The sequence below is a fragment of the Cardiocondyla obscurior genome, linkage group LG07, assembly GCF_019399895.1.
Source record: "Cardiocondyla obscurior isolate alpha-2009 linkage group LG07, Cobs3.1, whole genome shotgun sequence".
NCBI lineage: Eukaryota > Metazoa > Arthropoda > Insecta > Hymenoptera > Formicidae > Cardiocondyla > Cardiocondyla obscurior.
The window spans coordinates 2,623,334-2,645,320 of record NC_091870.1 but is presented as its reverse complement, the minus strand read 5'-3'; the positions used below and the strand labels follow the sequence as shown (position 1 = coordinate 2,645,320).

The 21,987-nt window shown below is 41.4% G+C and overlaps 1 protein-coding gene across 7 annotated transcripts in view; it reads left to right on the top strand.

The window, feature by feature from the left end:
- Window positions 1-21,987, top strand: part of LOC139104290 (neurotrimin) — a 293,896-nt gene that overhangs the window by 101,582 nt on the left and 170,327 nt on the right. Inside the window, exon 2 of one of the 7 annotated variants that reach the window (XM_070659692.1) lies at window positions 2,883-2,981. The exons of 5 other annotated variants lie outside the window; for them this stretch is intronic. In XM_070659692.1, coding sequence (XP_070515793.1) covers window positions 2,957-2,981 — 25 coding nt within the window. In that variant the 5' untranslated portion in view covers window positions 2,883-2,956. Of the gene's footprint in view, window positions 1-2,882; window positions 2,982-21,987 lie in introns of those variants that run through there. One more of the 7 variants, XM_070659694.1, reaches the window with a different exon arrangement.

Here is a 21,987-nt window from a genome sequence, read left to right as displayed (position 1 = left end):
TCCTTTCCACGCTAACGTGAGTGATACGTCATCGCGGTATGAAATTCACTTCTCTCGGATAATCTTGATACACAGTTGCCCGCTCGTCACCTCATTAATACATAAAATTTTTTAACGTGTTTTCAAAAGAGAAGAAAAGAGAGAAAAACAAAAAAAAAATCGTTTGTCGCATCCGATATATATGATTAATTAATTTAATAACAAAGCGCGCGATATTTTATGTCATCTTTTGTGATGGAATTAAAACCGCTATCCAAAGACGATCGCATTACAAAAGACCACTTATACAGCACGAACTGCAAGGGAAGATGTTTTCGTTGCGTAATTAGCTCATTTGGAAAATTAAAAATTTCTTTAATTATTATTATGGTCTTTTTTTTTCTTTTATTCCTTTCTTTTTTTTTTTTTTTTTTATTTTAATCGGAAAAGATATTTTATCTCGTGTGCATGTAGGCGTTTTTGTCCGGGACGTGCGTGAAAGAGAGATGCATTTTCGTGTAAAATTAAATGACACTCACGATTGCCGCGGTCGTTGATTATTTCTAGAATTTTTGCATTGTCCGCGCTGCGATTTCGTTGCTCGCCCGCGGCGATAAATATTTCGGCGAAATTGCAAATTTTACGACGGTATTTGATTACGTGGTGGGCTATAAGGGGAACGAATCGCCGCGGTAAATCACCGCGATTCTCTTTAATCTCCTTAAAGCGCCGCGCAAAGGAACACCGTAAATTCGGCCTCGCATAAAGCTTTCAATTTTTCCGCGCGCGGATATTTCTACGCGCGCAGTCATCGCGGTATCGCGCTTTCGCGTGTTCGTGGTTACCGTCGTCTTCTTTTTTTTCTTCGGACTCACCGCGATTCGATCTTTGACAGCTTTCCTAAATCGAGCTGTCGAGTAAATCGTCCGCGTGTATAGTCCGAGAGAGAGAAACGCGGCGAGTGAATTGAATGAACCGAAAAGGACGAGCGGTTCCTATTATCAAATACGCGCGGATATATACAGGGACAAAAAAAAAAGAGGAAAAGCGGGTCGGAGATTCGTGCCGGACACGCCCAGCCGCGTTTGCAACGTTTTCCATCGTTTTGCTCTTCCCTCCCCCGCGTTTTTTCCAGAGTGCCGCTAGCGTTTCTTTTTCCCGCGGAATGGAGGTCACGATATCTGCGTTTCCGTCACGTATCGTTTGAATAATATATCCTGATCTAACAGCGGAGTATATGCGATAAAATATATTTCCCATCTTGCGGCGCAGTAATTTCCGTTCATCGACATCTATATGCAAATTTTCGCGCGTGTGTGTGTGTTTCGCCAATTTTTTTTTTTTTCTGTTTTTATTCGCTACACGCCTCTACTCTTGCGCCGAAAAAAAGGATGCTTCCGACGTTGATGGTTTCGACAAAGTGCTCGTAGGCATTTAACGCGCTCAACCATGTGCATCGTCATGTGCCCGGTGTTCCTTTTTTTTTTTTTCTTTTTTTCTCTTTTTCAAAATAAAGAAACGCCGTCGTTTGGTTGCGCTCGAGGCTCGCCGGCGAGAGGGAGGGGCTGGAAAATACGAAGCCACCGTGCGAAAGCGCCTGATCGAGTCCACCGAACTTTTGCCGCGCGCGAGTGCGAGGGAGACTACTGTTCTGCCAGGACGACGTAACTCTCGATGCGCTCGAGAGTCGAAGTTGAAATATCCCCGGATTCGCGAGCGTAAGGTGGAAAAAAAAAAGAAAATAAAAAGAAAGAAAAAAAAAAAAAAGCTTCTCAAAAGTTTTCCCACTGTTCAAAGTTCGTTCGCGCCACTTTGGCGCGATAAGAATCACTCCCATGTATTATTCATATCGCGGGGAATGAGAACAATGTATATTGTACTTACGAGAATCAATATGCGTACTTGAAATCGCGCTTACGTAGAATAGTAACTCGATGAAAGCGGCGGGGAAAACATTTCGCTTGAGGTGAAAGGTTTCGGGGCGATAATAAACACGTGTATAGTCTTCCCAAGAGATCGGAGGATGCTTAGAGCGATATCCCTGATGGATACTTTGATATTTCCTTAAATATTGCTACAGAAGTAACGCAGATGTGTACTAGACATGCCACACGTTGCCCTGCATTTTACTTTCTTTCTTTCTTTTCCTCCATTCCTTTACGTTTTTTCTTTTTTTTTTTTTTTTATAAAGAAAAAAAGAAGAGAAGAATTGTATTTACTAATATTTGTATGTAATGCAAGTATGCGACCACAAAAGAAATATTGAACGGATGCTGTTGCAGAACTGTTTATGAAATATTTTATATATTTCCCTGTTTATTAAAAATAAAAAAAAAATGTTTTAACGCGTGCTAATAATAATGCGCGATACGTAGAGGTGCATAAATTGCAATTACATTGCGGAGAATCGCGTGTAAAAAATCTGACAAAAAGGTTCGTTTAACTGTTCGTCGTTTCCTCCCCTTAAAAAAAAGAAAAAAAAAAAAAAAAAATTGAACTGTACTATCGTACATCGGACACAACGGATTAATATCATGTAAAGTAGCGGCGAAAGCCGCGCGCTTTTTGCGATTCGGTCATAGAACATTTTCATGGAAAATATCAAACGCAGCTAAAATCAGCGGCGATGTCGAATCCCGCTGCTTTTGGCCCCGTTTCGCGCTCGCACTTGCATTACTCTTCTCATTTCGTATTCACCATTCGGCTCGCTCTGTTAATTGCCTTATATTGGTAAAGTTTCTGCTTCAAATTATACCGGGAACGAAAACCTGTATTCCTTTTTCGCTCTGCGGCCGCGAGATGAAAATACGAGCGCGGCCGGCGTAGAAGCAGCCGATGCGCCCGTTCACTTTAAACTCGATGTACCTAACGAATACCTTATTTTTTTTTTTTTTAACTTTCAGGTGAGTAGCTGACGAGCTGTATTATACGCGCGCATATCCGGCCAAATCGATCTCAATCATCGCCAAACTTCTGGATGTGGCGGCCGGCAATAATTTATCGTACGTATTTGCGATAGTTATTAATTTTGCACATGTGGTAGTTCCAATTGGCATAATTACTGTCTGTACACGGAGTGTCAAATGGGCAACTTCGCTGTCAGCAAATGTCAATAATGGAGACACGCGCTGGTCACGTTGTAACCGCGTTATTGAACCAGTATTACGATGCATAAGGAATCGTGGCAAACAATGCCGGGGGGTCGCAATTTAATTAATTAGGCCAGCGATATTTCTTCGTTTCTATAAAAGTCGTTCGCGAGTATCTAATAATTTTATATGGATAAATTCGAAATATCGACAGGTACCAGAATAGCGATATACACGTTATGTCGCATCGTGATATAATCCGATATTCCTTAACATTATGACTATAACAAAATTTCGATCTAAAATATTATAATTTACTTCTCGTTTTTACCTTAAAATATTTCACGTAAATTTTTTTTTCCTCTTTTTTTTTTTTGTTTTTTTTTTTTTTTTATTAAAATATACGAATATTTTTGGCTTTCGAGATTAATATATTCGCAGAGATATGAGAATCTTGACGTTTGAAACGTATCACTTGCTTTTTATACGAATTAGACAGACTCTAAAACGAATGCATTTAGATTTAGATTAACCGGGACAAGTTCCTTGAAATCTAGACGCGGATTATTCATCATGCGCTTCCGCGTTTTGAGCACACGTATCCGTAAAATATTTGCCATTAATCAAACGGGGGAGGTAGGGTGACCTCGTCGAGCTGCGCCATCGTATCCTGTCGCGCCGTTTCGCGTAAGTACACATATTCTAAATAAACATTCGGCAGAATCGTTGCCTCCGTCCCTACTTTCCGGTGCGGTTGATTTTACATCCTCCGCACCGCCGTCGCACCAAAAAACATTATGCTAACGACGTTTTCGCGGATAGACTCTCTGAGAGACGATAAAGTCTCTATTTATATTCCACCGATATACAAACGCGAAACGGAGTCATCGGTGGGTCTCGCGAGAGAACGTGAAGCGAGCCTCGGGCTCTCCCGGAAAAATGCTAAACATCGCCACGTGAATGGGGTTACGTGCAAACGTGTATCTCGGCGCACGGGCTCGGTTAAGATCGTTTATAAGAGAATTCTGATATGTTACGCAAAAGAAATTTCCTATTTGTATGCCCACGCGCATTCTGTATTGAAGCGACTTGTGCACTACCGATCGGCTACACGTACGAAACGTCGATTGAGCAAAAGAATAATTGCATCGCACTTGTGGCCGGTTGATCGAATGGTTTGATAATCGCAATATTACGGTTTGTAATTGTTTCCTACACTTTTATTCGCTATTTCCTTTTTTTTTTTTCCGTTTTTTTTTTTTTTACATAATTTTTTAATGCCTTTGGCAGATTTAAGGCTTAATCTTGAAATCGATACCAAACAATTATCTGACAGTTTTATAGTTAAATATTATCATTTTTCACGGAACAATTTAATTGTGCTCTCTTCGTTAACGCTCCGCGCGGTAGCTGCGTGTTACATTTATTTAAATACATTTATTTTAATTTTTTTACCGAGCTTTTTTAGCTTTGTAATTACGCTTTTGAAAATTGGTCGGCGCTATGAAGCGATAATTGATACAGGAGTTTGCACAATTATTTGCTGGCTTTGTCAGAGAGTTACGACAAATTTATCATAAAGGAGCACGTTCCTATCCAGTATTTTCGTATAATGACTGCCATGTATAATCGAGACGTCGCTGCGAATGCATCGCGAATGTCATTTAGTTTACGCGGAAACGTCATCGAGGTCGGTTTCAATATTTCACCTACATTTTCGCACGCACGATAGCTACGCCGTTCTCTCAGTATTTCAATATTTTTCTCAAAGCCGCGTCAGCTTCAATTTATCGTCTCGACGATGTGCGGAGCTTCATCGAGGTGTTTTTCGTTGGCCGGTTATTTTTTTTTTTTTACTCACTAGCGTTTTTTTTTTCCTTTCCCTTTTTGCGAAAGTCCAGATTATACTCGGATTGTGCACGGTTGATATAGAGCCACTCTATGATAGCTAAAGACGCACGTTACATTATTAAAGACTTTTTTTTTCCTTTTAACGAAACGATATCGAGTCTTAAAAATTTAACCCTTCCACGTTTGTCGGAAAAAGCATATTTTAATATTTAATTAAGATATAATTGCGTATTGTAAAAGATACAATTTTTATTTCGCAGCTACGATTAAATCGTGTAGATTAAATATATTCCGTAGTTAGTAACTAGCTTATATAGTATTAATCATATAATTTTTAACAAGTATTTTTCATTTACTGACCAGCCACTGTCTAATTACGGACTATGGAACGTGACGATTATTACTGGCTAATAATAACGAACTAAAAAGCTAAATGTAAACGTTTTTCGCCGCGTACTAGTCTATCATCTATGTACAGTACTACGCGTACTGATCTAACGCGCGCTCGACTGTCGCGGTCGTTGACCTCCGGGCCCGCGATGGCCGCCGTGCACGTGGTCACAGCTGACCACGTGCGTGCGGTGGCCGGCGGGTCTGGCGGCCGGCAGACTCGGCAGTCGAGCGCGCGCTAAGTAAGTCGGTACGCGGCGAAAAACGCTCGGACATCTAATTAAAAAATAATAAAAATTTATATATCTAGTTGCAAAATCATCAAAACGTGAATTTTAGAGATATATATCCGCACCGTTTCACGGTGGTATGGTATGTCGCAAAAATTGATGCGCGTCGTCGCTTACCGCTTGGCGAATAACCGCACCCGCCCTGCAATAAGAATATCAGCGCATTCTCGTACCTCGGCGCAATATCGTAAATGGGACTCTTTGGAAGACAAGGAACACTCGTGGTCGTTATCTTGGTCGTAGCGCGATCCCGCGAGTCGATTCTCTCGTAGATACCTGCCAGACGAGTATTCGCGAATAAAGAAAGTCGTATGATCTGTGAAAGGGACGCCGGGGAGGAAGCGACGATGGCTTGATCACGAACTATCTTTCTCCGGTAAGACGGAGGCGATCTTATCTCTCCGGTAACTTCACCGCGGGTATTTCTAGTGGATCGGCGGCGGAACGTCGTTGATGCGGCCACATCCGGTATCTGCGACTTATCTCGACGATTTCCTTTCTCTCGCCCCGCCCACCCTCGTGTCCCAGCCGAATCTTACCGCAGGAGCGAGAAATCTCACACCGCGGTGCGGTTACTTAGAAGAATTCTTGAAGATAGACAGTTCTCGAAAACAGTTTGACTTGCCCCGAAGCCACTTTGACGATCGGCGGACGGTCCGGGGGAATATTAAAGTGATTCGCGCGTTCATTTCCGTCACGTTCAAAATATCTTAGTGTATATTGTAAATGGGTCTCGCAGCTTTAACATGCACCGGGATAGAACGGTGGAAGTTAGAGGAAGCGGAAGATTAGGTAGGGAGGCCAAGAATGAAAAAAAAAGTAGAATCGGACGAGAGGACAGTCACAAATTGAATTGAAATCCCTTGGGCATGACGAATATGTCGAGCGGATAGGAGATGAGAACTATATCGGGCTTGCTCGTCGGCTCGATCGCGCACCAGAATAACGAAACGCGAAAAAAGAAGATAAGTACAACGGCTTTCCTTCGAGAGCCAGAAAATGTTCGACGTGGATTGGATAGAGACGTAGATCAATAACTCTTATCGATATAAATTTTTGAAGACGATATTTATGGAGGCGTCGATTTCTTTAATCCGCGAATTATATTTTACGATACAATTACCGTTCTTTTATTCTGGCAACGATTGTATTTGAAAAAAAAAAAGAAAAAAGGAAAAAAAAAGACCGATAACACGATGGTATATATTTCATAAAGTGGCAATCTATATCATCCATTTTCGCGGCGGTAACACTTAATTCGCGCCGCTATAAAATAATTTGGGATCTCGGCCAAGATTTTTGTCAGTACTTGCGCGCGGGCACCTCACCAAGAAGGATACGCCGTAATTTGCTTCGTATTATCCCCAGAGGCGAGGCTAAAAGCTGCCGCAGTTATACGATAAGGAAGTTCGCGCGGTGTCGATTTAACGAGTTCATTTAGCGAGGAAACTCAGCAGGCTGATGTTCACGTGCGCGAGCGGCGCTTGTACACCCGAGAATGTTAATGTTGACAGTCGTACTTACCGTGAAAGTTCCGTTTTACGGAAACGTAGCGAAAACTGGTAAATAACAATGTTCTTGTTTTACTTGGCGACACTTTCGAAGAAAATGTAGAATATAATGGTTTGTACGCGATGAGATATAAATGCATTTAAACTTACGATAACGGGACGAAGTAGCGCAGCGGAGCAAATAAATTTAAGCGATCGGTAACTTGTATCGATCGATGGTTAATTTTTATTTTCTTTTTTTATAAGTGGGGAAAGAGCGCGACCCCGTTTCTCTATGTTTGTTTAAAAACTGAGATTATTGATTGTATTGGGTACGCAATTTTTCATTTCGCGCTCCGTACTATATATGTATTAATTAATCGATACACAGAAGTCGGGACGGAAGGAGCTATCACGGTGAAAAATTTTATTTAATTAGTTGATGAAACGACCTAGAAACCCATCAAGCCGAACAACTTACTCTACGAAATTTATTTCATAATATGGCGCCGCGATTCAACAATAGAATAAGCGAGACGGCGGTGGCGGAGTTTCATTATTGTCAGTTTAATTAAATAAAGCAGCTGTTCGCGGGAGCTACGCAGCAAAGTCCATTCAATTCAAGCCGTGCTATTCTTTTCGCTTGCACGTGACGGTTTCATAAATCTCTAAAGACAAAGGGGGAGGTATGAGGGACGCGTCAATTCCAGCACCCGCTCTCCTCTATCTTCGAATCTATTTTCGAATCGTAAGTTTCGCAATTCGACATTATGCTTTGCTTTGCTAATTACGGGATACAGATTCGCGCTGTAAGCGCGCGGGCGTTCTGTAGAATATACAGGATGCAACCACGTCGGGAACATCGATTCCAGCCGACGGGAACTTCATCCGGTCCGCGAGCAATTTCGAAACGTCTAAACTTCGTAACGGCGATATTTAACACTTTGCGCCGACAGTGCAAGTTCCGCGATCCCTTATTCGGCCGTGTTAACATGGATTACGATAGCATTCACGTGGGTCACGTCAAGCGCGATTATTTGGCAGGAGCTTCGCGAATTTTTGCAGAAAATTACCGAGGAGAAAAAAGAAATCGAGTCGATTCTAAGTCGAGACTAAAAAAAAAAAAAAAATAAAAAGAATTATCACGTAACCGTCTCGTTTATATTTAGCGTGAGATACATTCGATCCAACGGTTCTGTAATTATTTATGAAGAATTTTAGGTTAATCAATCAGGGTTAATTCTTATCCGTTTAAGTTTTACTACGCGAATGTATAAAGTATACGCGTCGTTAACTCTTCGAATGTACAGAAGCGACGGCATCGTTGCATGTAAATGCGCAAGAAGAAATATACCGCGCTTCCTTTATGTAGTTAACGCTTTCTCATTCTTTCGACGGCAATTTTTCTCTTCCGGTCGATAAACTGCGGCAAGGTAGATGCCTAATAATTATAAATTATAGCTATTTATGGACCATACAATTTAGTTAGCCGTAATGGTGATGTGAATTCGTGGCAATTACCGTCTGTGAATTAACTTGAAACATGCCGAAGTACAGATGTTCTTTTTATACTTTAATACTTTATATTACGTATTCAGATATTTTTTTTTTGCAAGTGCTTTTCTATATATTGCGAATAGTTGCAAGAAATGCTTTCATTAAAATGAATACGGTTTAACATCAAAAATAAGAAAATTTATACAATCGTATAGATGTAATAATTTACATTTATTATATTCACTCTTTATATGTATTTCTTTTTTTTTTAATTTAATTAAGAAAATATTTTTAATTACAATATTGATTTTAAAATACAAAATAAAAAATATAACGCTTGTTTATTAGACAAGATTTTCTCGCGAAGCACATTTTCAGTAAGCCACGAATTCTTAAACCTTCCTGAATTCCTTATTGATTTTCTTTTAATCAAAATATCGAAGAATTTTCACGTCCTGTAGTTTTTATATAGAATTTATATAGATTTCGGTAACTGAGGTTTGAAGTAAAAATCTTTTTAACGTAAAGTTAGTTGGGCAATATATTATATTTGTATTTTCCTTTAAAGACTAAAAAATTGTTGCCGGGAAGGAAGCATTTTCTGGAGAAATATACGCATTATGACACGTGCAATTTGTAATTTTCAAAAGCCACAATCGCCAATTATTTCACTATTGTACGCGGTTGTATTTTGAGGTAGATTCCGCCGGCGCGATTTTTATTCGTGTCGGTTGAATTGCAAGTGTTACGTAAATCTGTATTAGCCACATAGAAGATTCTCTAGACTTATTCTTCCTCTCGCCTTTAATACGACATTAATGTCGCGCCGGCATTGTGGTAGTGACGGCTTGAAATTACAACGGCGAAATATCTCCTGAATGCCGAATAATGGCGGTGGGTATTTTTATTACGAAGCGCGAGCTAACGACTTGAAATTTGTTTTGTGTAATCTTAAAAAACACTTATCGCTGTTTACGTTTCAATTAATTCGCATATCCTTTTCTTTCTTTTTTTCTTTTTTCTTTTTCTTTATTTTTTTATATTTTCCGATGCTGCATAAACGGAAAATGTATTCCACGACTTATCGCAGTTTTACAGAAATCCGTAAGAAAGATATTCTTTCTCTCGCTCTTTTAGCTTTTTATGCAACGGGTGTAAAATCGTTTATGACAGGTAGTAATGTGACGAGAGGTATCCGCGTAATAGAATAAAATTTTATGTATCGCGACCTCTTTTGTCCCAAATTATTCGCGAACGCATCTCGTCTTTCGCTCTATAGCGCCGCACGCACAAAGTGTGTGACGCGTATCGATCCGTGTCAGGTTTTGACGTCAGACTGGAGAATCGGAGGTTCGATAAATCGTCGTCCATTGTACGGCGCAATGGATCTGGGACGATTGTTCGTTCCTGCCGTCGGCACATAGAATCTGTTATGGGGTCATTATTCTTTTTATTTGCACCTCTCCTCACCAGTACGCGTATCAACTCGCGTCTATGCCCATCGTTGTGCGAGCTATGCCCGATAAAATAACAACCCGAGTGGAAATTTATCCAGTATAATCTGATTTTGCAGCTAGTGATTAGGTCGCGCGGATTAAATATATTTCTTAATTAGACCAGCTTGGTACTCGCCATAAATTATAAGTATTTATTATTTAGTGACTATCTTCAAAAAGTGAGTTGTCATTAAAAAAAAAAAAAAAGAAACAAAATCTGTATAGTATCGGTTGTATAATTTTTGTCCGGAGTGTACCGTGTATCTAAATAGATATCTAAACGTTTTTTCGCCGCGTACTTTGTTTACTATTGTTGAGCTGACCATACGCAACGTTCGCTCGACTGCCGAAATCGCCGAGTAAACCGGTTTCTCGCCGGCCGCCGTCCACGCGTCCTCCACCTTGCGAGCTTGGATTCTTGGAACGCGAAGAAGACTGCCGGCCGATAAAAACACACGCACGTACTAAACACTACCGCGACGGTCGACTGTCGAATTCGTCGGGCAAACCGGTTCTTGCTGTCTGCTGCCCGCGCGTCCTCCACCTTGCGAACTTCGAGCGCAAGGTGCTGGCCAGATGTAACAAACGCACGTACTCATACTACCGTGACAGTCGGTGGGTCCACCGGACTCGGCAAAATTTTTCTTTTTTTCTTTCTTTTTTTCCGTAAAACCATTGAAACTGTTAGAAAGTTTTTACTTTATTTTATTTATCTACACTGATACTCTTACAATAAGCATTAGAGAAGAAAGTATTCCTTCACTTGCAGCTCGTTATAGGTACTGTTATAAAAACAAGTTATTAAATATTAGTTGTGCAAATCCTTTCCGTTTCATCTTCTTGTTTCAATGGTTTCCGCAATTGTTTTTCTGTTCTTTTTACTCGAGACATTCGTCGCCTCCTGAATATAAAAGCCAAAAGTTTCGAGCTATTGGTCGCCAGATTGAGCGGAAAATGTCTGGCTTACGAGGTTGCCCGTTCCTTACCCCCCCACCCCCGACCACCTGTCTGGTCAACCCTTTACTATTTCTTTTCTATGTCTCTTATCGCTTTCGTTATAGAACGTACGTACCGAGTGCCTTAGCAATTCTATAATTCCTGCCAAATTTTTTCTTACAACTATTAAATAATTCCATTGATTTCAATTTTTGATTAGCTTTCTAAGTTTAATTTTTTGCCATTAAAATTTTTGTTTTAAATCTTAGCTTCTTCTGCATTTAAATAGATCTTGGAACGTTTTATATACGCGTATGTATCTCTAATAGTTCCCGACAGCATAACAGAAAAGCCGATCGTCCGCCTTTGTCCGTAGATATTTTTTTTTCTTTTTTATCTTACTAGGACCTCGTCCAATTAAAGGGAGAGTTCCGTCTCTTGATGTCGAAGTATGCTCGTTTGTCGGAGCACAAGGACGTCTGTGTTTTTCGCAATTCGTGGTCGAGGGAACAGCCAATTTCTTGAAATCTCACTTGACTTGCGACACGATCGCTGAAGAATTATTTTATTTAGATGTTCGAGTACGCATTTGCATCTGTGCAGCGTGGAGCGCTTAAAACGCGCTTTAACATTTAATTAATCTTTTTGTAAATTAAAAAATTAAATTTTGAAAAATTGCTTTTTTTAAATAAAATTTCTTTCGAAAGTTTTATTTGTTTCTGCGAAAATAAATTTCGATAAATAAATAAATTTTTAATAAAAACTTGAAAGAATTCCTATTATCAAATATTAAGATGGAACTAACACGCTGACCTCGCAAATCAATCGAGCGCACAACGTGCATCGATTCCGTTTGCGCTCGAAAATGATCAAAAACAAGTTACGTCAAAGTCAAACGTGAACGCAGTCAAGTTAGATTTATTTTTTTTTCCACCGTGCGTTCTTTAAATTCCCGCCGAACAATTGGCGTGGAATTGTTATCGCGAGAAAAATATTTTGGTGACCCGAAAAGTTTTCTCCTCGATAAAATTGACCAGTGTTTTATCGATTGAATGTGCTTCCCATGATTGCACACGTATTCAAATAAGACTGCGCGGAATAGTTGTTTAAATAGAATTATTTGATCATATCAGAGATATTTAAATATTTCTCGATAGTATTAACATTTATTTAGGCGGTATCGATTGCCCTCGAGCAACGTTTCCACGCGGTCCACGCAACTTTCCCAAATACAATAGACGTTTCGTTACAAATCGAAAAATCGGAAAGCGCAAACGACTGAAACTTAAATGATTCGGCCGGTTAATGACCGTCGTTTGGCTCGATATTACGCCGAGGGTAAGTACCCCGATAATGCGTAGGGATGGAAGCGCGTCTCGTGGGGGCGGAGGAGGAGGGTGTAATGCGAATCGATAGAAAGAACGGATAAGTTTCTCAATGATCGAGGTCGAGGTCCGTCGCTTTCCTATCCGGAAAAAGAGTCATCTCCGCGGCGGTTCTCCATTGCGTCGAGCCAATCGCGACTGGAAATGCCCTCGTGCTACCGTACGTCCTCACATTTCGCGGGAACTTGAGGCGTCCGACGGATGTTTACGGCGAGAATAAAGCTGACGACGTATGTACGTAACTCGATTCGATTCCTATTCCGTTATACCGCTTTGGAGAGAGGTACGATGCCAGGCGCGCGCGGTTCGATGATACCAGATCGCGACGTTCTCGTTTTTCAAAGCCGACGGGGGCTTCCCTCGTCCGGCCGCTGTTGGAGGGATCATCGCCGCCGAACGGTCGACAAATTCATTGCGAAAAGGCGAACAGACGATTAAACGATCGCTTACGGGCATCCTTATGACATTATATTTTGTTAATACAAAATTATGAGGTGAGTTATTAATTATAGCGCAGGCATCGTTGAATTTGAAATAGATACCGAAGTACGAGAGCGGGGCAAACGATGAAGGAATATATTTTTAGAAATAGAATACTATTTTATTTGAACGCAGCTCTACACGCTCGTTCTATTATCAGCGGAGTGCCGTATGTACGTGAAACATTCATATTTTTACCGCTATTAAACAGAATTCTCTGGTTTCTGCCGATATAAAATGGATGAGACGAACGACCGACATGGAAAAAGATTAAAAGATTATTTCCGAAAGTAGGTCGCTAGGTACGTTTATTTGAGTTTGTTTCTGCATTATGAAAATGAGGATGTGTCGTACAAGTGTACATATTTTTATTTAATTTGTCACAATTTCTAGATTGACCCGGGCACGTCGATAGCGTTTGATGTCACCGTAAATTTTACAAACGCATCGCCACGTGAATTACCTCGCGAGGTCTGCCCGGGCAAACGTGCTCCCCCCGTAGTTCCATTTATTATCAAAAGTCTTACGTGACTAACGGTGACGGTATCACGGTAAGACATAGTCGCGTGAAAAGCGACTTCCCGCCGTGCGGCGCTCTTTGTCCCGGTTTTCCCTTCGCTCCGGAATCGAGCCCGGTCGACCGGCGCTAATGAACGTTAACCATGAATAATTAGATACGGCCGCGCTAATTGCCCATTATTAATCATCGCCGTGCAATCACCGGGATCAAACATTGATCGCGACGATTGCGCTTCCGTTCATTGGGTGGGACTTGGATTCGGGTTCAATTATAACGAAGGCCATCCAGCGCGGCCCTTCCGGGTCCGCCCAAAGACGGGCTTAACCGCATTTCGACCGGAAGGCCGCGGCCGTGCGCGTGAGCGATCGCGTATATACCCACGTGAGTCTGCCAGAGGAAAACGTGAATAATTTATTCCCAAGGAATCAGAGCAGCTGCGGCTGCAACGGCGATGGTAACTAACGACGGCGGCATCGGCTCGAAAATGCATCCGTCTCTCACTTCGCGGCAATCGCGCCCGACGGTTTTCATCCTTCGCCGGGCATTTTGATTTCGGCTATTTATGCCGAAGGGTGCAGCGATTCGGTTAATATCGCGATGTTCGCCGCCGCGATGGAAAAACAAAAAAGAAAAGAAAAAAGAAAAAAAAACAGCAGTCGATGGAGCGAACGCGAAACCCAACCAGGCATACTCCGCTCATGAAACTTTAATGCCAGATTTTCTCGCCCGCGCTGGATTAACTCTCAACTCCGCCTTCGCCAGCCTCCGATAACCTCGCGGCAATATCAGTACACGCGGCCGTGTACCTGTGACACATCTCACGTCTGACGACGATTAATTATTGCGTCATGGTTTATCGAGCGTTACGTGTCTCTCTAAAACCGATGTAAGAAATAAAGTAACGAATCAATCTGTTTTTTATTCTTTTTTTTTCCCTTCTTTTTTTCCGATGTAGGAAGACGGATAAATAATATTATTTCCGTGGTATTATTATTATTATTAGGCTGTTAGTTAAATTTAGAACTATAGACTGTCAGGCTCTTATACTTTGGAATGTTCCTAAAAGTTGCCTAGTTGCCAGTTCGGTGAACTCGCTCGCGAAATAAGAATTTCCCTTGCGTGCGAGTCGATACGCTTTTGCCTTCCGTACGTCGAAAGAGTTTCTGCTCCGCAATACCGTATTCACCACCATTACCTCGCACGCGACCGATATTAGGCCAAGCCGAGTTTTCCCTCCCCCGATTTTTCAATATGCACGAGAGCGCATTAAGTGCCGATGAATGTAAGGCATTTCACCGAGTTATCAATTTCTTTCCGAGTAAAAGGAACATTTCGAAGGAACAAGGGAGACAGCAACGATTCCTGTAAAGCGCGGCATATTTGCCAAGCCGTGGTACAGCGTGAGATAGTATCTGAGGTTACTACAAGTCTAGAAAAGCGGAAAATCAGAACACTACGATAAAAGTCTGGAACTTTATATACCACGAGCAAAAATAAGGCGGGAATTTCGGAAGTATTACAAACATTCGGCAGTACATCTGCGAAAAGTTAACTACCGCACGAGTGTTAATTAAATATATCGCGTTTGATAGGCAAGAAAAATTTAAAGAGAATTTATTTAGAAAAAAAAACAAAAAAAAATTATAATAAAAATAAAAGTTATTTTCTATCTCGTTCTATGATCTTTTTCCGATCATCATTGGTTTTTCCCTGCGAATGATTGTTTCCCAAAGTGATCGGCACCGCTATTTTCGCGGAGACGCGAACTGCCTCAAGCACTGAATACTTTTGACACTCTATACAATAAGCGGATGCGCCGAATGCATCGCTGCAGCGGCAAGTGAAGCGATCGGAATGTAATTCAGCGCGAGAGCGAAAGCGTAAGCTTCGTCTGGTATTCGCGATACTTTGACCCGGGCGCTTTTCGCGTCGAAATACCCGACGTATTTTGTCGCTGGTCTATCGCAGAGATCTGGATTGGCTCTAATGCCTCTGTAATACCGGCCATCGCTTTTTACGCGTCGCTCCGGCGACACGAGTCCCCTGTATTTTATTTTGCCGAGGTTTTTATCGAGCCCGGAGGGCAGCTGACATTAAACCTTTCTGACCAAAAAAAGACTGAAAATCTCGTTTCTGAGAAATCGCCGTGAAGCTCACCCTCGGCGTTTTCGAAAACCCAGCGCTCATCGCGCCTAACTGCACGTAGTTCATAACGAGCGTAAAACGGTCACTTGAAAGTTGAGCCACCGATATCGCAAAATTTCTTTTAAATATTTTTAACGAAGTTTCAGCTGTAAAGCATCAAGCTGAAATTTAATGTTGCTTAATTTAAAGGTAAATGTTAAAAGATACGAGAAAAGGGGGGGGGCGGAGGGCAGTGGGAGGAAGGGTGAAATAAAATTTTCTTTGAGAACTGGATTTTAAATTGTTCAAAGAGCCCGCAAATGAAAGAAAGCGCAAAGGTCTTATGCTATTCGTATGGCTGCATCGCGAGAAAATTCCCGATAGTCTTCCCGTTGAAAAGAGAAACCGCAGTCCATTTTCGATGTTTCATATCTCCTATGGGGCGCGAATAAAACGAAGAAACAGTGGGCGGACCCAACGCGAGTCGACTGATCCTATCAAAAAATTGCTTCGCTACTGGCGCCTGAATGTCTCGAGTGTTCCTCGTACCCTCTGCTGATGGTTACACGCTCCAATATCCTCTGTGTGTATTGCTCCTTCACGATCGATGGCTTTTCTTCGTTTTCTCTTTTTTTTTATTTTTTTTATTTTTTCCCTAGCACCCTTTCTCTGAGGATAGTTTTCGCTAATTAGTTTTCGCGCGACTATCATATCTGCTAACGCTGTATATTCCGGAAACAGCCAAATACGTGATTTCCTTCACCTTTCAATAAATATCTTTGTAGATAAATCAGACTTAATAGGGACGAGATAAAACATAAAAAGGCATCACGTTCGCGGAGCACTTTAGCAATGAATCACAGCTTTTTTAGAGTTTCTTTTTTATCGATAAATATTGTATTATATGGCGAGAATTCGTGGGGGAAAAATAGCTAAATTAATTAACTAAAATAATCTTTTTTAAATTAAAAAAATGTCAATTTTTTATATCGGTACGTCTATTTTTCTTGGATTAGCGACGCTTTTTTTTATCTTATTATTAATAAAAGTTGTATCCGGCAAGCTATGAAGCTAAGTCCTGACATGTCTCTTTCGTTACTACCGCTTTGCTGAACGTGCAGCGCCGCCAAGATTTTTCATCGCGCAGATGGAGGTCGCAAGCTCGTCGCCGGTGTAAGCCGCGTAACGACAAGTCACTCCGTCGGGCAGACAATTCAATCTTCGCGAATTGGCGGCACAAGGAGGTGCAGCTACCCACGAAGAGAGCATTATTCTTCGTCCTCCACCTGTTCCTTCGCCCGGCTGAAATTCGTCCGGGAAACGCCAGAGATAGTAACAAACCGCCTCTCCGCGTTGACGTCCACCGTGGAAAAAAGCTGCCATAACTTGCCGCGGAACTTCCGGGCATCTCAGACATTTTCGCTCGTACCCGCGCCGGGCTGAAAACTTCTGTCGCCGAGGCAACGTTGCTCCGCTCGCGCTTTTCGAACCGGTAAAAATTTCATTCCACCCTCGTTGAGAATAACGCCCCGCGCGGCTGCGAAAAACGCCCTCGCAAGAAGTGTCATCTTCAAAGTACGAATCCGGCTCGCGAGTATCCTTGCGACACATCCTGATTATCCTACACTGGATTTAATATTTTTATCTCTCCCTTTTTTTTCAGCCGAGAAACTTCATTCCGAGTTAAAAAAAAGAAAAGAAGAAAAAAAAAACTAAAAAGAAAAAAATATGAAAAAAAATAAAAATTCGCGATGAAAAATGTCTCTCTTTTCCCCTTTCTCGTACTTGTTAAGAAAAATCAAGCCGGCGGGATGAAGGCGGAAGAGCTCGACGGAAATTATAAGATCTCTTGAAAATGATATTGCCTTGTCCCGTATTCAATTCAGATTGAAAGCATACGACGGTAATATTGAGACGTGTGAGCGTGTAGCAATAAATTCACCCGGGACACTCGAATGTTTTTTGAAAATGTTCACGAGTGCATCTCGTTAGGTAGATTCGTCTCTGTACACGTGGGTTTCCCCGCGATCGATCCATTTTCATTCGTGCCCCGCGCGCGCGCTCAACGGAGAACATTCTTATCTCGGGTACAAGAGATATCGACACGGCGTGTCTCTGTCCGCGACATCGTTCGCCTCTCGTAATTCTTCCAAAAGCTTTCCCTTCCATTTCCCTCGGTGGGTAACCTATCTCCCCGATTTGTCAGTAAGAGACGGAAGAGAGATCGCGGTGCGCTCAGCGACAGCCTTAGAATTCCCTTTTCTTCCCACCCGTCCTTGCGAGTTACTACTTCACAATTGACGCAGTTAAACAAAAAAGTCACGGCCGAGTCAATTTTTCGATTTTAGTTCTGACTTTGACGATTCTTAAAAAGGAAATAAAAATAAAAATCCCTCCTCTAAATAAAAAAATGTGTGTACGGAAACGTGAGAGTTTAATACACGAACTCTCCATAAAAATTACTCCGATTTAATTAATTTATTTGAATATAAATATAAATTAATAGTGGATAAAAAAAATATCTATATATATATACTTGTTTATATCTTCTTAGCAATTAATGAAACTGGGTCGAACTTTGGACTGAATTGAAATCGATTGGGTTCTCTTACTTCTTGCAGTACAACGTTGAATTTCGTATAACGAACATGCCCGTACGTATTAATATTACAATGACGAAGAAGGACAATTGCCGGTAGTTCGATCCGCCAATGGACTTTGTCGACGATCGCTTACCGCTTAATAATTAAATTAGACACAATCGATATAGACAGACCACCCCCGCGCGCGGTTAGAGTTTCATTCGATTGACGGGATAAAGTTGATCGTGTGTGTCGCTTTGTTGCTGCCGCCTCGTCTCTAGTGCCCTAAGTAGATTAAACATTTAAACAGCCAACTACCGGAGGTCTTTCGGCAACGCACGGGCCAATATCACCAAGTGTCACGCGTCTGATTAAAACTTTCATGAGCCTACGTACATCAAGCCGGGAGGGAGTGCAGGTACTTCACATATTCATGAAGTTTCAAGTCGAACTCGGTCCTAGAATATTTCCAGCCTCCCCCCGCCCGTGGTTTGTATGCAAACGCCGGCTACTCGCGGACCGGCGAGAACTTGCTCCCGTAAAAAATCATCAGGGTTCTCGCGAACGGACGGCGGGAGCCGACCTATTTTCATTCGCGCATGGTCACTAGGATGCAAATTGCCTTAACCCGCTTAAAAGCACGTTATTGGCACTGGGTGTCGTCAGTGTCACGGTCCGCAGGGTAATCACGTTGTCAAATGTATGCAACGGAACACATCTGAAAGCGGTGGAAATTTACGAGTCCGACAGCGCGCCGTGTCCCCGCCGTCTTTACACGCGGGCGAAGTTAATTAACTAATTTTTTTTTTTTTTTCCGTATAACTTCGTTTATATGTGTAACGGGAAATGCGAATTCGGTAATTTCGTAACACGCCACGGGGCGTCGGGAAATTTTTGTTATTTAACAGCGCCCGGAACGGTATCGCCGTGATTTAATATGTTTAAAGGGTACCTTTGATATACCTATTTACTTAAAAGATAATCTGGCAATTATTAGGCATATTCGTGTATCGCGGATGACACATTAGGTCAACAAAATAGCTAACGTAATAACAGACAACTATCACCATATATCACCAATAATTACAAACATCATGAAATTAATATCATTAATCATCCCAGGCGTCATATTAGAATGAAAATTATCTTGCGCAAATATAATTAGTTGAAGCATATTATAAAAACTTTATACATTTTGGTATATGTACCAGGTACGTTACATCATATCCGGCCCGAAATGAAATAATTACAACATAATTCTTTTTTTTTTTTTTTCGCTGGAAATATTTCGGTGGGTACTACTCACGTCATTACTTCGCGTATCGCAATTACGAGATATTTCGTTTATCACACCGGAGGTTTTATGACTCTTTAATTTTTGTTCATTTTTTTGTATTTGATATTATTTTTTTTTTTTACATATTTATTAATTATTTACCGTTATAAATATTGTTCAGTTATTGGCGTATTCTATATGCGTATACAACGGATATGTTAAATTGTTTATTATTGACGTTCGTAATTACGGCAAAGTAGATTACGTGCTAAATTAACAATATTTTTATCGCAATGTTTGCCCATTCGCTATGTAATTAGATAAATTGAATCAATCAGAATATTAGAAAGATTATCCGTTAAAGCGGGGAGGGGTGGTAATTTCCTCGGGAAAACGGCGGGGTAACAAAAGCGTGCAATATATATAAAAGAAACAATATATCATTAAGACAAACAGACGTTAAAATAGACATTGTGATGTTACAAAGAGATACGTTGCAGCGCACACGATGTGACGGTTTTCATGAAAATGCATAAAGCCAGCGTTGAAGGATAGATTATCTCCGAGGAAGCTGCCGCGATTCGCCGGGCGGAAAATAATTTTGAAAGAGCGTAATTACTATCGGGTCAGTTCGTAAAACTTTATCATTTTTCTCTTTGCCATTGTAAGCGCGCGCGAGCTGGGACGCCTCGAGGAGTGTTTTCTTTCGATAACGCTCAAGGAAGGACAGAGGAAAGTGAAGATAAAGTGCGAAAAAACACTTGAATTTAAACGAAGCTCTGCCGCCGCCGTATATGGACTTATCACTGTAATTCGCCGGCCGTAAAAGATATTTGTCCGCGTTATCTTTCTGTTTAAGGTGGGACCCCGATAACCGGCGGGTAAATTATATTTATCAGAAAATGCGATCTGTCGTATCGGCGCCTGATCGGCAATCGCGTGCGCAACGTCCAATAATTACCTTTTGACTTTTTCTCGGCGCCGGGCTACGCCGACAATTTCGCGCACGCGATAAGAGTTTTAACGCCGCGTGATGCTGCAACTTTGTGTATCTGTATCGATTGAAACGCGAGCGAGGCGCGTTATGTACCTAACGGCAGCTCATACGTTTTATCTTTTAATTGAATCTTGGCTGTTTACTGCGCCTGATTTATTCGCGTGTACGTGAAAGAACGAAAGCCGAGACGAGTCATCGAGTTTCCAGCAGCCGTCGCCCGTGATATTTTGCAGTCATCCCCGGTTGTTTATTCGCCGCCCGACGGCGGACGTATTCTCTGCAAATTATTCCGAGCGGCGGTATCGCCACGCCACATTTGCGCCGCGCGCTCGTGTTCTTTAGTCGCTCGTCGCTAAATAGACGCAGGCGTTTATCCAGGTTTATCAAACGCACCACTTGGTGATCAAAACATCGACGTGCCCCGGCCCGCGCGAGCGCGCAATTTTAGCGTAATTTTAATGCCCGAAATACGAGCCCACAATAATTTCGTCTTTGTCCGTTAAATGATGTTTCGTTTGTTGCGCGAGGTTGCTTTGTATACGGCCAGTTTTGTTTAACATGGTCAGCGTGGTTAATTTCACCATCGAGCATTTTGAACATCAGCACCACAATATAACAACGGCGCGATTGCTCCGTCAAAACTATCGCAGATAACAACCCAATTTTCCCCCCAATTCATTTACGTTATAACATGCAAAATGTTCCGCGTTTCCCACATCGTTTTCCCTCCCTTTTATTTGCAAATCTGTTTAATTAAGTTAAAGTTTAATTTCCATGACGTGAGCGATTTAAAATCTATGAAATTTCGCGAGCCAACGGCTGCTTCAATGACGGAAATGAAAAGTAAAATATTGCTCTCCATTTAATTCCAAGTGAATTTTAACGAAGTCTTAATTAGAACGGATTACAAAGTTCTTCTTACGAAAATATTCAAAATCAAACATAGAAAAGTTGTATTATCCTCTTATCTCCAAAAAGAAAAAAAAAAAAGTAAGAAAAAAAAAATCTGTGTTAGATCAAATCGAATTTATTTTTACCGCTTTTCCGGAATTTTAATTTGTTCTCTCGCTTGGCTCACTTCGTGCCGCGAGAGTATTCAGATTTATTACTGTCAATATCTATTTTATTATTTTTTAATAATTTTTTTATTAATTATGTCTTTATTATATATTATATATTACGTATCTTGCGCGAATCGCGTATATCGCGCGCCGCCGAGATTGCCGTAGGTCCCGCGGTTCTCGTAGATCGCGTCGCGGTCAGCTGGCTTAATCGGACGATGCCCTCGTGTCAACTGACCTACCTCCAACTGCTACCTGATCGGAAGAGTCGGGCATCATGCCCGATGCGAATACCGCGCGCGCGAGACACGACGCCGGTCGCTTCGCAGCGACAAACAAACGCATACTACTCCCGAAAATTCCGTGACCGTACATAGTTCATTATTAAAAAATTATTAAATATAAAATCGTTTCTTTTTACGTAGGAAAAAATACGAGTAAATAACGCGCGCTTTTTAATATCCAAGTGTATTAAAAACAAAACAAAAAAAAGAAAAAAAAAGAATAAAGAAAAAAAAAAAGAAAAAAGAAAATACGACATCCG